Source organism: Equus asinus, chromosome X (genome assembly GCF_041296235.1).
Source record: "Equus asinus isolate D_3611 breed Donkey chromosome X, EquAss-T2T_v2, whole genome shotgun sequence".
NCBI lineage: Eukaryota > Metazoa > Chordata > Mammalia > Perissodactyla > Equidae > Equus > Equus asinus.
The window spans coordinates 40,372,938-40,389,684 of record NC_091820.1 but is presented as its reverse complement, the minus strand read 5'-3'; the positions used below and the strand labels follow the sequence as shown (position 1 = coordinate 40,389,684).

The 16,747-nt window shown below is 37.9% G+C and overlaps 1 protein-coding gene across 6 annotated transcripts in view; it reads left to right on the top strand.

The window, feature by feature from the left end:
• Positions 1-16,747, top strand: part of JADE3 (jade family PHD finger 3) — a 126,812-nt gene that overhangs the window by 53,390 nt on the left and 56,675 nt on the right. For all 6 annotated transcript variants that reach the window (XR_006522509.2, XM_044763412.2, XM_044763409.2 and 3 more), the window contains 2 exons: positions 8,468-8,524; positions 9,291-9,382. Coding sequence is in view for 5 of the 6 variants with exons in the window: in XM_044763412.2 (XP_044619347.1) it covers positions 8,479-8,524; positions 9,291-9,382 (138 nt within the window). In the remaining variant the exon portion in view is untranslated. The remainder of the gene's footprint in view (positions 1-8,467; positions 8,525-9,290; positions 9,383-16,747) is intronic.

The following is a 16,747-nucleotide window of genomic DNA, read 5'->3' as shown; positions in this document are numbered from 1 at the left end:
GTTTTGTGCTTTTTGGACTATCTTTATAATATGAAGGCTTCTCTATCTACTTGATTGTATTATACTTTTCTGGACTTTTTCCAACTTTGGTTAATGTCCATCTTGAATGACAGTGACAGCTACTTTGATAGTTTCAGTTTTCTAGGTCAGCTGCATCGTTTGTGGGTGGCATGGGGGGACAGATACCTTGAAACCTTATGAGTATTTTTTCTAATTATAAATGCCCTATATGTATACTGTAAAAATGTGGAGAATGGAAGAAATTTGGAAAGAATATTTTTATCACCCAGAAATCCATCTCTTCAATGTTATTAATGATAGTAAATTGGTTTATGGCCTTCAGCTATTTTCTTCATATTTTACTTCATAGATGTAATCTCGCTATAAACCAATTTTTATAGTCTTTTCCACTTAACATTTTAACATAAATATTTCCCTGTATACCATGTTTAAATGATTGAATGAAATACCATAATATTAATATACTTTAATTATTCCTCTTTTGATAGCTAGGTTTAATTTATTATTTTTATTATGGAATTTTGATGGACATTTGTTCATAAATAATTTTCTGTGTTTTGGACTATTTTTAAGCTGCTGCATGCCCTCACAGAGGGCAGTGAATAGGAATAGGGGCGTCTCGCACTGACCATGCATTTCAGAAGTATGTCTTTTCAGCACATAGAAGGAAAGGAAAGGGCTGTGTTTGAGTTAATCACTTTTCCTTGCCTGCCTGCTCTTCCATGGGAATATTAATGGGGAGTCAAGTAGCCACCAAACCACAGACTTAGATTCCAGTCCCAAATAATCCCAGATGGTTTGACTTCCAGACAGTGCTCCTTTAAAAGGGAATTCTACCCAAGGAAGGCATTTACTTTATATGTTTGTATTTTGCCTAGCTAATAGTCACTGTTAAAATAAATCACGTGCTGTTAATCATTTTGGTTGAGATTATAGTAGGAATAAGATCTGAAAACTGCCATCAAATTACTGTTCCCAAGGGTGCAAGGTGAGGGCTGGTGCACATTTCATTTCTGCCAAAACAAAGGAATATTCATTGTGGGAGGTAAGGAAGAAAAGAATGCCTTTATAAAATCCGTGCCCAGAATAGAGGACCAGAAAAATAAACAACTGAGTAATATATCCAAACGTAAGACATCGAAGCACGTTGTGAAGTTACTCCAAGATTGCACTGTACTCATTTGTGGTTTTGCTTAACAAAAAATTTTATTCTAAAGTACTTTTTAAAGTGTACCACTTAATGAAGATTCACATGTTGTCTTAAGTAGGGGTGCCTAGAAGCAGACCCTGAGACAGTATTTGAACATAGGTGATTTATTGAGGGAGTGCTCTCAGGAGAAGCTTAGAAGGGAGCAAAGACAAGAGGACAGGGAAGAGGAAAGAGCTAAAGTAAAGGTATGGTCTTAGGAAAGTCTAGCCTTAGCCTGTTTTGGTTGGGGGGCGTATAGAACAATTATTGACTGCTGGCTGCCCCTGGGAGGGAGACAGGGAGAACATAATCTCCCTGGTGAGACTCCAGCTCTTGGGGAGGGGGACAGCTGTGAGCCGTTAGTGGCCAGCAGGCAGTAGCTGGGCGGTGGGTGTGCTAGCTAGAGGATCTGGGTAAGGCACTACAGCATATGTTACTCTTTCGTATGTTATTTTGTTCAGGACACTGTGGTAAGACCTGGGAGTAAGAGATGACTGTGACATAATTCTTGCTTTGAAGATGGTTGTAGCCTAAGTGGCAGAGTTGACCATGTAAAGAACATTTACAATGCTTGTGAGGTGGTTTTGACATGGACAGAAGCATGGACAGACTTGGATAGAAAGCAAAGGAGTGAATAACTGTGGGAGAAGGTTATCTGGCGAGCTTCATTGAGGAGATCCAACAAATGGGTAGGACCAGGTTGGGGGAAAATGGGCTAGTCAGGGTAAATGGAGAGGGAAACTGTAGGTAGAAGGAAGAGTCCCATGCTAAGGCCAGCAAGTATGAAACAAGATGATGTGTTCGTGGAATCACATAAGGCATAGCATGTGCAGAAGGCAGGAGAACAGCAGCTAATGAGGCCTAACAGATCGGAGTCAGTATTCTGGGCCTCGAAGGCCATGCTCAGGAGGCTGGGCCTAGAAGGGGCAGATTCCTGTTGTCCTCCCCCCAGCCTGCCTCACAGCTGGGGATCAACTTGGAGTGCCCATTCCCGATATACCTTCCACCTCTGCCCTCTGGTGGCCGTATGGCTCCAAGCATGTTGCTTAACATTTCTGAGCCTTAATTTCCTCATCTGTAAAATGGCTGGTGATGATGCTATTTGTTGGACTGTTGTTGTGACTAGAAATAATAAAGACAGATCTAAAGATTTACCATCGTGGAATCATTCTGCTGATATTTACTGTTCTTTGTCATTTTCCTACAGTAATTAAAACAGCAGTACTGTCACAGAAGTGGATAGACAGATCAATGAACTACAACAACTCAGACTCAAACATTTGCTTGCTTTGTTTTCTTTTCTAAAAATCATTAGCAACCCAGTTTCTTATTTTCCAGGACTGGTGTTACTGGTGTTAGGTAATCTTGTTTCCTGGGCTCTTTACTAATAATGCAAGATTTTTTGTTTCTATCTATAGTAAAATGATTGTTCCTGTAGTAGTTTAAAAAAACACCAAATTTTGCAGATTCTTAAAAATCTGTGCTTCCCTCAGTCATGAACAGTTTGGTAACTCATTTAAAGAACAGAATATTATAGAAAATGGAGACGGTACTGGCTTAAGTACATAAGATGAGAGGAGTATCTATCTCACAAGAAGTCTTTGATCTCCTGAAACTCTCAGGGAAGTGAGGAGAGAGGGTCCATGCTCAGTTGGATTTCTTCACTGAGAGTTTTTAAAGAATAAAAGTATTTCTTCTATGGTATTTACTGCTTTCGATCCCAGTATGAGTTATCCATATGGAGGTTACATTCAATAGATGGAATTTTCCTATTGCTACTCTTCTTGACTCTGCCTAAAAATTTGTCATTGGTAAATGTTACTGTATTTTTAAAGGTTTTTTTAAAAGTTTTATTTAGGTGTTATTTACATACTATAAAATTCATCTATTTTAAGTATACAATTCAGTGAGTCTTAGTATATTTACAGGGTTTTGCATCCATCACTGCTCTCCAATTTTAGAAGATTTCTGTCACCCTGAAGAGAAGCTTTGTGCCCATTTGCAGTCAGTCTGCATTCCCACTCCCAACCCTAGGCAACCACTAATCTACTTCCTGTCCCTATAGATATGCCTACTCTGGACATTTCATATAAATGGAATCATATAATAAGTGATCTTGTGTTTATGCCTTCTTTCACTGAGCATGATGTTTTCGCAAAGTTTTTTTTACATGTTTTACATGTTCTAGCATATATCAGTACTTTGTTCCTTCTTATTGCTGCATAGTATTCCACTGAATGGATGTACCACAGATAGTTTGACCATTCACCTGTTGAAAGACATCTGGATTGTTTTCAGTTTTGGGCTATTAAGAATAAAGCTGCTATAAACATTTGTGTACATGTTATTGTGTGTACATAAATTTTCATTTCTCTGGGATAAGTGCCCAGGAGTGCAATTACTGGGTCCTATGGTACTTGCATGTTTAATTCTTAAAGAAATGTCCAGATTGTTTTCAAGAGTAACTGTACCATTTACATTCCCACCAGCAATGTATGAGGGATATAGTTTCTTCACATCTTCTCCACCATTTGAATTTTCACTATTTTTTATTTCAGCCATTGTGGTTTTAATTTGCATCTCCCTAATGGCTAATAATATTGAACATATTTTCGTATGCTTATTTGCCATTTGTATTGCTTTTTGATGAAATGTCTGAGTCTTTTGACCATTTTTAATTGAATCATTCATTTCGTTACTATTGTTTTGAGGGGTTTTTACATATTCTGGATACAAGTCCATTGTCAAATATGTGGTTTGTAAATATTTTGTCCAGTTTGTTGTAGCTTATTTTTGTATCTTCTTAACAGAGTCTTTCTCAGAACAAGTTTTTCATTTTGATGAAGGCGAACTTTTCTCTGACAGATCATGCTTTTGGTGTCAAGTCTAAGAACTCTTTGCTTAGCCCTAGATCCCAAAGATTTCCTTGTATATTTTTCTAAAAGTTCTATAGTTTTACATTAAGTCCATGATCCATTTTGAGTTAACTTTTGTATAAGGTATGAGACTTAGGTTGAGGTTCTTCTTCTTCTTCTTTTTCCCCTATTACTCCAGTACCATTTATTGAAAAGGTTATCTTTCCTCCATTGATCATTTTTCTATCTTTGTCAAAAATCTTTTGGGCATATTTGTGTGGGAGTATATTTGCTTTTAATAATGCAAAAATACGTTAGGTTTTGGTAGGCAGAATAACAGACCCTCAAAGATGTCTATGCCCTAATCCCTAGAACCTATAAATATGTTAGGTTACATGGCAAAGGAAAATTAGGATTGCTAATCAGCTAACTTTAAAATAGGGACATTATCCTGGATTATCTGGGTGAGCCTGATGTAATCACAAGGACCCTTAAAAGTGGAAGAGGGAAGCAGAAGAGAAGAGTCAGAGAATGAGATGTGATGACAGAAGCAGGGTCAGAGAGATGCAGTGTTGCTGGCTTTGAAGATTGAGGAAGATGGCCAAGATCCAAGGAATGTGAGTGGCCTCTAAAAGATGGAAAAGGAAAGGAAATGCATTCTCTCCTAGAGCCTCCAGAAAGAAGTGCAGCCCTGCCAACATCTTGATTTTAGCCCCGTGATACCCATACCAGACTTCTGACCCACTGAACTGTAAGATAATAAATTTGTGTTTTAAGCCACTGAATTTGTGGTAACTTGATACTACAACAATAGAATACTAGTAAATGGATATTTTAGAGAAGCTCCCATTGATAATAGGATTTTAAATGTTTGAGTACACCATTTATCTGGAAAGTTTACATAAATGGAGCATCCCAATGATATCAGACAAATGAACTGCTACTCTAGGTAGATTAGTGCATTCAATAGGGAATGATTAGAGAATATATTACTTTTATTTTTGTTTAAATTTCTACATTCATTGTGTCTTTAAATTACATGTTACTTTTTGCTGGGAAGTGTTTTGTTATTGTTTTTGTTTGCATTTCAAAAGTGTTTGAATGTCTTAAGTTTTGCATCAAGGAGCCAGATGTAGCCCCCAAAATTTATATGATGGGAGGTTAACATTCTATTTAAAGAAATATTCCTCATTTTGCAATATATACAAATACTGAATGGTTATGTTGTACACCTGAAACTAATAGAGTGTTATATGTTAATTATGTCTCAATTTTTTAAAGAAAGAAATATTCATTTGACTTTAACAGTAGGCAAATAGAACGTTGATTAATGATTTTGATACTTGTACTAATCCTATTAGTTTTTAAAATAACGGCTTTATCAAGATATAATTTACATACCATACAGTTTGCCCATTTAAAGTGTACAATTTCATGATTCTTAATATATTCACTGATATGTGCAAACATCACTACAGAGCACTTGGAATAGCTTATCTCACTGCCTTCTGACTTCCATTGTTTCTGATGAGAAGTCAGCTGTTAATCCTATTGGAGTTCCCTTATAAGTGAGGAGTCTTGCCCTTGCTTCTTTCAAGATTTTCTCCTTATCTGGCTTTCAGCAGTTTTACCATGATGTATCTGTAGATCTCTTTGCAGATGATAGTAGTGGTAGTATAAACTACTTGGAGTTTGTTGAGTTTCCTGGATGTGCAAATTAATGTTTTTCAGTAAATTTGGAAATTTTTTAGTCAATTTTGTTTTGAATATTTTTTCTCTTTGCTTTCCTTTCCTTCTGGTACTCCCATTACATATGTGTTGGTGCACTTAATGGTGTCCCACGTTTCTCTGAGCTGTTCTTCATTTTTCTTCATCTTCTTTTCCTCTGTTCTTTGACTTGTAATCTCTACTGATCTATTTCAAGTTCACTAATTCTTTCTTCTGCCAGTTCAGATCTCCTCTTGAGCCCTTTTAGTGAATTTTTCAGTTAGTTATTATATTTTTCAATGTCAGAATTACGATTTGGTTCTTTTTTATACTTTCTATCTCTTTAGTGATATTCTTACCTTCCTTTACTTTAATCATGGTTTTCTTTATTTGAACATGTTTATATGGCTAGTTTGAAGTCTTTGCCTGTTAAATATGATATCTGGTTGCTCTCACAGACGGTTTCTGTTGCATGCTTTTTTGCTAGTGTATAGGTCATACTTTCCTGTTTCTTTGCATATCTCATAAATTTTTGTTGGAAACTGGATATTTTAGATAATATAATGTAGCAACTCTGGGTACTGGCAGCAGCCCCCCTCCCACCATCAGGGATCTTTATTGTTTACTTCTTTAGTGACTGACTGGATTATTTGAAGTCTATTTACTCCCCAGAGTTTTCCCTACAGTGTAAAGTCTTGATGTTGCTTCTTAGAGGTGCAGCCTTTGGTATGCCCCGTAGTCACTCTAGGGTGACAGTGGTTTTGGCAGGGTTCCTTTTGACTTTTTCCCTGACCACACCCAGCTGTTATATTCCACTAATTGCTGGCTGATTGCTCTGTTGGTTTTAATAGTGCCTTGGGGCATAAATTGCTCCACAAACTGATCCGGTCAAATTAGGGCTCCCTTGATGGGCTAATTCCTTAGATCAGTATTTGAGATTTCTTCTGACCCCAGGATGGTTCCTCTCAGCTGTCTCTGTCCCTTGTTCTCTCCAGCATGCTAGCCAGCCTAGGCTTGAACTTCTTCACACTCGGTTGGGAATGAGGTCAGTTCCATTGTAGGGAGATTTGGAGCCCTCTATTCTATGGCCTGCTTCTCCCCCGTAGGCAAAATCTCTGAACCACAGCTCTGGTGTAGTGGGTAGGGACAATGATGTGCTTCTCTCTGAGTGGCAGCCCCAGGTATCCTAGGTTTGCATCTCTTGGTGTAGAACCCCCTCTCCGCGAGCTGGAGCCAGAGCAGCTGGGGCCTCAGTATTCTTGGTAGCACCACACCCAAGGCATAGCCTCCATCCCAGGAGTAGGGGCCAACTGGAAGGAAGGAGCCCCTACCTGTCAGCCACAGTTGTCTGGAACTTAGCCTCAGAAACAGGTAGCTGAGGGCAGGATGAGAAATGCTGACATCCTGCTCCTCCCAGGAAGAAAGCCTTGCAACTGGGAGCTGGGCAAGAGGGAGCTCTGTGTTCTTGGCTGCTCCAATCTGGTGTGAGATCTGTGCTGGGAGATGGAGGGAGAGGGTCTAGGTCCAAATACCACAAACTCTTTATTTACTGAGTTTTAGTAGATTTTCTTTAATAAATGCTTCTTCATTTGCTCTATGACCTTAGGACCATTTCCAGAGATTTTAAATAGTGGGTTTTAATAATTTCCATCAGTTTCCCTGGGGAGTGGGTCCACAAAGTTCTTCACACTGTCATGCCAGAAATGGAAGTCTCTCTATTAACTTTTTAACATACAGTTTTGTTTCTGTTACTCCTAATGGCTCACAGTGCCCTTGTACTTGGATTTCTTTCTCCTTGGTAGATTATGAGTGATTTGAAGGCAGTAGCCCTAACCTTCACTCCTTCTGGGATCATGATTGCCCCAAGTGGCATTTTGTGTACTGTGGCACATAAAAGAATGTCAGTTACTGTCTTTTCTAGTTTACATTTTCATCACTTCCTTTGTGACTTGAAGTGTCTAACTGTGTCTTCCTTTTTTCCTACACTCCACTGCTGGTGTGTTCCCAGAAAGATGGTGCTGCTTTTCTGTCATTGGCCACACACACAGGGAAGGACACTTAAACCATTAGAAGTTTTAGTCAAGAGCATTATGTATTTTTCACAATATAGGAGCTTTCTATAACATTTCTTGTGGTGTATCTATAGATATAATGTTAAATTAAGCTAATTGTTTGCAGGATGAAAGTGAGAAACGGCAGGTGGAAAAGCAGTGTGGCTGTGCTCTTAAAGATGGGACATGCCTGACTTATTCTTTCTTCAGCCAACCATGTCTCATATCTTTCAACCTTGTCCCTCGATAGCTCTGCCTTTGTGACGGCTTTTGCCTTTCCTTCTCCTCCCTGATCCTTGGCTGATGATGACCCCATGGCAGCCCCCCTTTGTTTGGTTGGACAGTGCTCATGAGGCCACATCTGAGGCTCCAGCCAATCCAGTACCATTCATCCTGTGCTGCTTGGTCTTCCTCCTAAGGCTAATATGTGGCCTCAGCCAATCTTTGACACCCTCTGTGTTGGAAAGTTTGATAGTCCTCTTCTCCTATCACTCTAGGTCATTTGAGAATATTCTTGACAGAAATCATTTGATTTATGTGATTTGCCGCTGCTGCTTCTTGGGATCTGTAGGACAGTTTGACTGCCCTCTGGGATGGGTGTGTATGTGGTTGATTGTTTTATTCAGTGTTGTTCTTTTTCCCAGGATGCTCCAGGATGAAACGCCATAGAACTCTCAGCAGCGGTGACAGTTCAGACGAGAGTGAGTAGAACCAGCCAACAGCTGGTAACCTCTGTATCTATACTCCTTGAAGATTTCTTCTTTGACTTAAGGACAAGATTTTTCATGATTCCTTAAATGGTTAAAAAATAATGTTTCTAGGAAGGAAGCTTGGGGTGCTATTTTTCTTATTCATTTAAATTTCATTAGAAATAGGTAAGTTAGGTGAGAAAATTGGTTTTGTGTGGCTATAACATTTTGTTTTTCACTTTTCATTGACCAAACCAACAAAAGCCAAATCTGATAATGATTTAACAGTGCTTTTCTAGAAAGGAAGAAAAGTATGAGAGCAAAAATTGTAGGCCCTACAATCCTAATTGTAGCTCGGGTACTAAATGTTTGACTACATGAATCATCATTTGTAAAAGGCAACAACTTTATTAACAGTAGCATTTGGGGAAGTGCTGAAGGATGCACAGATTACTTGTTCCACATTTTTCGTTTTTCCAGTTGCTTTTGCAGATCCATTTTCTCCAGGTGGAACATGAATTGTATTATTCTAAAATGTTATGAGGTATGATTATACCAAATCAAATCTCCTCAGCATTAGCATTGTTGGCGCTTTTGTATGCTGGCAGGTCACATATAAATGTTGTTAAACTCCATTATGAGGTTTTCTTGGGTGCAGTTTAACTGTTTTCTTCAGTGGTATGAGATCACTGTGCTCTTCTCCATCATATCTTTCACATTCTCTTGGATGACAGTTATATTAGTGAGTAATCAGTCTCAGTATTTTTTTTCTAATTAGTTTTTGCAGGTCCTTCTACTTCCTTTGCTTCTGGGTCACCGTATAGGAGGAGCAAGTCAAAAATTCCAAATGAACGCAAGAAACCGGCTGAGGTAAGATCAAATATTCAGTTTTTAGACTTAAAAAATGGATAGATAGCTGCCTCCTGCCTACATAGTTATAATACTCAGATCTTGGAGATGTGAGGAGTTAACTGTGTGCCAGTGGATATGCTTGTTTTCTGATGAACCTTTGTTTTTCCATTTTCTTTTCCCTTTGGGAAAACAGTAATCTTCACACTGTGATTTTATTTTGGTGAGGATACTTAAGTGCCTGGCTTTAGAATATAAAGCCTCCCCTAGCCAAGAAATCAAAGGGAGCCAGACTTTGGGAATTGAGGACTCAAAGATCTAGCCCATGATTGGAAAGAGCTAAGTTGGCAGGTAAGAGGCAGTGCAGGAAGGGATAGATGAGGATGTTACAGATGAAGAAGGGAAGGACTGTGTTGGAGATCTGGGCTGTGGGCTGTGATGGGTCCTCACAGTCTTCAGAGCACTGACAGCCCAGGAAGAACAAGGCACTCCTTGTGAGGCTGGTCATCTTCTGCCCCCAGGGCAGCAAAGTGCTAGGGTTGCACTTCATAATCGTTTAATGTGTCCCACAGACTTTCCTCTGTGACAATTAAATGATGCGAAACTGACCTTGTGTATCTTCACTTCTACTATGAGTAGAGTTCCTTGGCTGCAAAGAAAAAGAATGTATTAGTTAACTATTACTGCATTACACATCATCACAAAATTAATGGCTTAAAGCAGCGCACATTTATTATCTCAGTTTCTGCGAGTCAGGAGTCTGGGCACAGCATGACCAGGTTCTCTGTTCAGGGTCTTTCAAGGCTGTAGTCAGTGTGCTGGCTGGGTTATGTTCTCATCTGGAGGTTCTAGCAGAGAAGAATTCTCTTCCAAGCTCATCTGGGTTGTTGGCAGAATTCATCTTGTAGCTGGAAGACTGAGGTCCGTATTTTTTTGCTGGCTTATGGTGGAGGACCAGTCTCCAGTCCTAGATGTTGCTTGTAGTTCCTTGCCGTGTGGCTTTCTCCATAGATCCTCTCAAAACATGACAGCTTACTTTTTCAAAGCCAGCAAGGGGAGAGTCTTTTCTCCAGTCTGCTGAGACTGAGTCTTATATAACATAACATAATCATGGGAATGACATCGCACCACATCTGCCACGTAACATAACCTAATCAAGAAGTAGCATCCCATCACGTTTGCCATATTCTGTTGGTTAGAAGCAAGTCACAGGTTCCACCTGCTCTCACTCATGGAGGACATTGCTTTAGGCTGTCAGCCAGAGACAGTATTTCTCCCTTTCTCAGAGGTCATTTTTCATTGCCATCTATTGGCAGGGATCTTTCCAGGCACAGTAGAATATCAGAGTATATTTATGTGTGTCTGTCTCATGCAGAAAAACTTAGGGAGTAAAATCCGTGTAAACAAGAACAGAACAAATTTCCCACCTATCCAGAGGAGGCTTTGACTACGGAATGATAAGAAAGAAACTTTGCTAATACCATTTAGGACAGCTGGTCCTAGAAGATAAAGTGACTCAAGAGCTTTGGGTCTTAAGGCCTGCTGCCTCCAGGTTAGTGAGAATAGCAATCTTTTGTTGCAAAGGATAGGCGATGTGGGCTACTGGCGGCAAATTTGTTTGTTTATACTTCACATTCTGTTCTGTAATATCAGATTCTCTCTTTTGACAAAACTAGACTTGGCATTAGAAGAGATTGGTACAATGTCTTGTTTTGCTGGCTTATTTCACCTCTCTGAAGTAATTTGTCATCGTAACATGGACATTATCACACTTATCATTCATAACTACCATTTATTGAAATTTTTTGTGCCAAGAGCTTTATATTAGATAATCTTGATTGTTTCCCCAAACTAAGCAATTATAAGAATCTCCTTGGGGCCAGCCTGGTGGCGCAGCGGTTAAGTTTGCACATTCCGCTTCTCAACGGCCCGGGGTTTGCTGAGTCAGATCCCGGGTGTGGACATGGTACTGCTTGGCACGCCATGCTGTGGTAGGCGTCCCACATATAAAGTAGAGGAAGATGGGCACAGACATTAGATCAGGGCCAGGCTTCCTCAGCAAAAAGAGGAGGACTGGCAGTAGTTAGCTCAGGGCTAATCTTCCTCAAAAAAAAAAAAAATTGCCTTGGATGCTTCTTTCATTTTAAACATTTATCTAATAACTTATTTATATCAGTATAGACTCCTGTATATTTATTTTATACATTGGGTTATATTCCAATACTATATAATTTATCATGTTGCTTAAATTGTTCCATAAATCAGTCAAATCATCTTATTGTTTCTCTCTTTTCAGTTTCATTGATTTCTCCTCTTATTTTTGTTATTGTTGCTTTAGGTTTATTTTGTTCTTTTTCTAAATTCTTGAGGTGGGTGCTTAGGCTGTTTGAGATTTTTCCTCTTTTCTAATATGAGAATTTTAGTGCTATAAATTTCCCTTTAAACACTACTTTAGCTTCATCCTATTAATTTTGATATGTTTATTTTCATTTTCATCCAATTCAGTATATTTTTTATTTCCCTTGAGACTTCCTCTTTGACCCATGGATTGTTTAGAAGCGTATTGTTTAGTTTCCAAGCATTTGGAGACTTTCCTGCTATCCTTCTGTTATTGGTTTCTAGTTTGAGTCCATTTTTGTCAGAGAATGTAGTCTTATGATTTCAGTTCTTTTAGATTAGTCCAGGTGTGTTTTATGGCCCAGGATATGATTTATCTTGGGTGAATGTTTCATGGGCATTTGAAAAGAATGTGTATTCTGTTGTTATTGGGTCCTGTTGGTTGATGGTATTCTTCTGTATCCTCACTGATTTTGTGCCTAGTAGTTTTATCACTTGTTCAGAGAGGGCTGTAGAAGTCTTCAGCTGTAATTGTGGATTTGTCTATTTCTCATCAGTTCTGTCAGTTTTGCTTTATGTATTTTGAAGCTCCATCGTTAGATGCATCCATATTTAGGATTGCTATGTCTTCTTGGTGAGTTTATCATCATGTAATATCCCTCTGTCTGTGGTAATTTTGTTTGCTCTGAAGTCTGCACTATCTAATATGAATATCATTTCTGGCTTGCTTTTGATTCATGTTTACATGGTATATTTTTTTCCATTCTTTTACTTTCGATCTGTATATATGATTATATTTGAAATGAGTTTCTTGTAGATATACAGTTGGGTCAATTTTTAATCCACTCTTTCGATCTTTATCTTAATTGACATATTGAAACCATTATATTTAATGTAAATTTTAGTATGATTTGGTTTGTTGGCCATTTTATTTCTTTTCTATTTGTTCTCTCTGTTTTTATGTTCCTCTGTTTTATTTTCTGTCTTCCTATGGATTACTTGAACTTTTTTTTATTTCCATGTTAATTTTTCTGTAGTGGTTTTGAGTGTATATCTTTGTGTAGATTTTTAGTGGCTGCTCTTGGGGAGCAACCTTTAAAAAGGAGGACCATTTGGGGCTGGCCCCGTGGCTGAGTGGTTAAGTTCGCGTGCTCCGCTGCAGGGGCCCAGTGTTTCGTTGGTTTGAATTCTGGGCGCGGACATGGCACTGCTCATCAAACCATGCTGAGACAGCATTCCACATGCCACAACTGGAAGGACCCACAACGAAGAATATACAACTATGTACCAGGAGGCTTTGGGGAGAAAAAGGAAAAAAATAAAATCTTTAAAAAAAAAAAAGGTGGACCATTTACAAATATAACTTATTAGCCTACTGGTCTCTACATTTTAACACTTCAAGTGAAGTATAGAAACCTTACCACTATTTCGGTTTGTTTATCCATCCCCCCATCTTTATAATATAATTGTCTTAAATATTTTCTCTACATCCACTGAGAACTACGTTAGACAAGGTTATAATACTTGCTTCAACCATCAGACATAATTTACAAAACTCAAGAGGAGAAGGATAGTCTATTATAGTTACTCATATTTTCTCTCTCTTGTTCTTCCTTTATTCCTGATATTCCAACTTTCCTTTTGTTCATTTCCTTTCTGTTTGAAGAACTTCCTTTAGCCATTTTATTAGGGTAAGTCTGTTAGTGATAAATTCTCTTAATTTTCCTTCATTTCAGAATGTCTTGGTTTCACTTTCATTCCTGAAGGACATTTTCACTTGAGATAGAATTCTGGTTTGACACTACTTTTATTTCAGTACTTGAAAAATGTGCTACTTCCATCTGGCCTCCACGGTTTCTGATGAGAAATCTACTCTCATTCAAATAGTTGCTCTCCTGTAGGTAATCTGTCATCTCTTTTCCAGTTGCTTTCAAGATGTTTTTTTGTCTTTAGTTTTCCAAAGTTAGATTATGATGTGCCTGGGCATGGATTTCTTTTGGTTTATCCCGTTTGAGATTTGATCAGCTTCTTTTTTTTTTTTTTTAACTTCTTTATTGAAATACTACGTGCATAAAGTATGTGAAATATGCAAATCTTAATTTTATAGCCCAAATGATTTTTATATATATCATCATTACCCAAATCAAAATATAAATTTTCAGCATCCCCTAAGTTTTCCTTGTACCCCTCCCCAGTACCGACCCCCAGATGGAAATTTTTTTTTCTTTTCTTTTTTATTGCGGTAAGATTGGTTTATAACATTGTATAAATTTCAGGTGTACATCATTATATTTCTATTCCTGTGTAGATTACATCATGTTCACCATTCACGTTACCCCTTTTACGCTCCTCCCTCCCCATGTCCCCCTCTGGTAACCAGCGATCCAATCTCTGTCTCTATGTGATTGTTTGTTGTTGTTTTTATCTTCTATTTATGAGTGAGATCATACAGTATGTGACTTTCTCCCTCTGACTTCTTTCGCTTAGCATAATACCCTCAAGATCCATCCATGTCACAAATGGCCGGATTTCATCATTTCTTATGGCTGAGTAGTATTCCATTGTGTATATATACCACATATTCTTTATCCATTTGTCCCTTAGATGAGCACCTAGTTTGCTTCCAAGTCTTGGCTGTTGTGACTAATGCTGCAATGAACATAAAGGTGCATACATCTTTACGTGTTTGTGTTTTCACGTTCTTTGGATAAATACCCAGCAGTGGAATAGCTGGATTGTATGGTGGTTCTATTCTTAATTGGTTGAGGAATCTCCATACTGTTTTCCATAGTGGCTGCACCAGTTTGTGTTCCCACCAGTAGTGTATGAGAGTTCCCTTTTCTCTACATCCTCTCCCACACTTATTTCCTGTTTTATTAATTATAGCCATTCTGATGGGAGTGAGGTGATATCTCATTGTAGTTTTCATTTGCATTTCCCTGGTAGTTAATGATGTTGAACATCCTTTCATGTGCCTGTTGGCCATCTGTATATCTTCTTTGGAGAAATGTCTGTTCAGATCTTTTGCCCAATTTTTAAATTGGGTTGTTAGGTTTTTGGTGTTAAGATGTATGAGTTCTTTATATGTTTTGGATATTAACCCCTTATTAGATATATGGTTTGCAAATATCTTCTCCCAGTTGTTAGGTTATCTTTTCGTTTTATTAATGGTTTCCTTTGCTGTGCAGAAGCTTTTTAGTTTGATGTAATCCCATTGGTTTATTTTTTTTCTATTGTTTCCCTTGCCTGGACAGACATGGTACTTGAAAATATGCTGCTAAGACCCATATCGAAGAGTGTACTGCCTATGTTTTCTTCCAGAAGTTTCACAATTTCAAGTCTTACATTCAAGTCTTCAATCCATTTTAGTTAATGTTTGTGTATGGTGTAAGATAATGGTCCACTTTTATTCTTTTGCATATGGCTGTCCAGTTTTCCCAGCACCATTTATTTAGGAGACTTTCCTTTCTCCATTGTATGTTCTTGGCTCCCTTGTTGAAAATTAGCTGTCCATAGACATGTGGGTTTATTTCTGGGCTCTCAATTCTGTTCCACTGATCTATGTGTCTGTTTTTGTGCCAGTACCATGCTGTTTTGGTTACTATGGCTTTGTAGTATATTTTGAAATCAGGGAGTGTGATACCTCTAGCTTTGTTCTCTTTTCTCAGGATTCCTCTGGCTATTTGGGGTCTTTTGTTGTTCCATATAAATTTTAGGATTCTTTGTTCTGTTTCTGTAAAAAGTGTCATTGAAACTTCAATAGGAACTGCATTGAATCTGTAGATTGCTTTAGGAAGTGTGACTATTTTAACTATGTTAATGCTTCCAATCCAAGAACACAGAATATCTTTCCATTTCTTTGCGTCTTCTTCAGTTTCTTTCAAGGTTTTGTAGTTTTCAGTGTACAGATCTTTCACTTCTTTGGTTAAGTTTATTCCTAGGTATTTTATTCTTTTTTTTGCAATTGTAAATGGAATTGTATTCTTAATTTCTCTTTCTGTTACGTTATTGTTAGTGTATAGAAATGCAACTGATTTTTGTATGTTGATTTTGTATCTTGCAACTTTACCATATTAATTTTTTATTTCTAAAAGTTTTTAGTGGATTCTTTAGGGTTTTCTATATATAAAATCATGTCATCTGCAAGTAGTGACAGTTTTGCTTCTTCCTTTCCAATTTGGATCCCTTTTATTTCTTTTTCTTGCCTGATGGTTCTGGCTAGGACTTCCAATACTATGTTAAATAAGAGTGGTGAAAGTGGGCATCCTTGTCTGGTTCCTGTTCTTAGAGGGATAGCTTTCAGTTTTTCTCCATTGAGAATGATATTTGCTGTGGGTTTGTCATATATGACCTTTATTATGTTGAGGTACTTTCCTTCTATACCCATTTTATTTAGAGTTTTTATCATAAATGGATACTGTATCTTGTCAAATGCTTTCTCTACATCTATTGAGATGATCATGTGATTTTTATTCTTCATTTTGTTAATGTGGTGTATCACGTTGATTGATTTGTGGTTGTTGAACCATCCCTGCATCCCTGGAGTAAATGCCACTTGATCATGGTGTATGATCTTTTTAATGTGTTGTTGTATTCGATTTGCTGGTATTTTGTTGAGGATTTTTGCATCGATGTTCATCAGTGATATTGGCCTGTAATTTTCATTTTTTGTGTTGTCCTTGTCGGGTTTTGGTATCAGGATAATGTTGGCTTCGTAGAATGAGTTAGGAAGCTTCCCCTCCTCTTCAATTTTTTTAAAGTGTTTGAGAAGGATAGGTATTAAGTCTTCTTTGAATGTTTGGTAGAATTCCCCAGGCAAGCCGTCTGGTCCTGGACTCTTATTTTTTGGGAGGTTTTTGGTCACTGTTTCGATCTCCTTACTGGTGATTGGTCTATTCAGATTCTCTATTTCTTCTTGATTCGGTTTTGGAAGATTGTATCATTCTAAGAATTTATCCATTTTGTCTAGATTATCCAATTGTTGGTGTATAGCTTTTCATAGTATTCCCTTAAATCTTTTGTATTTCTGAGAAGTCCATTGTAATTTCT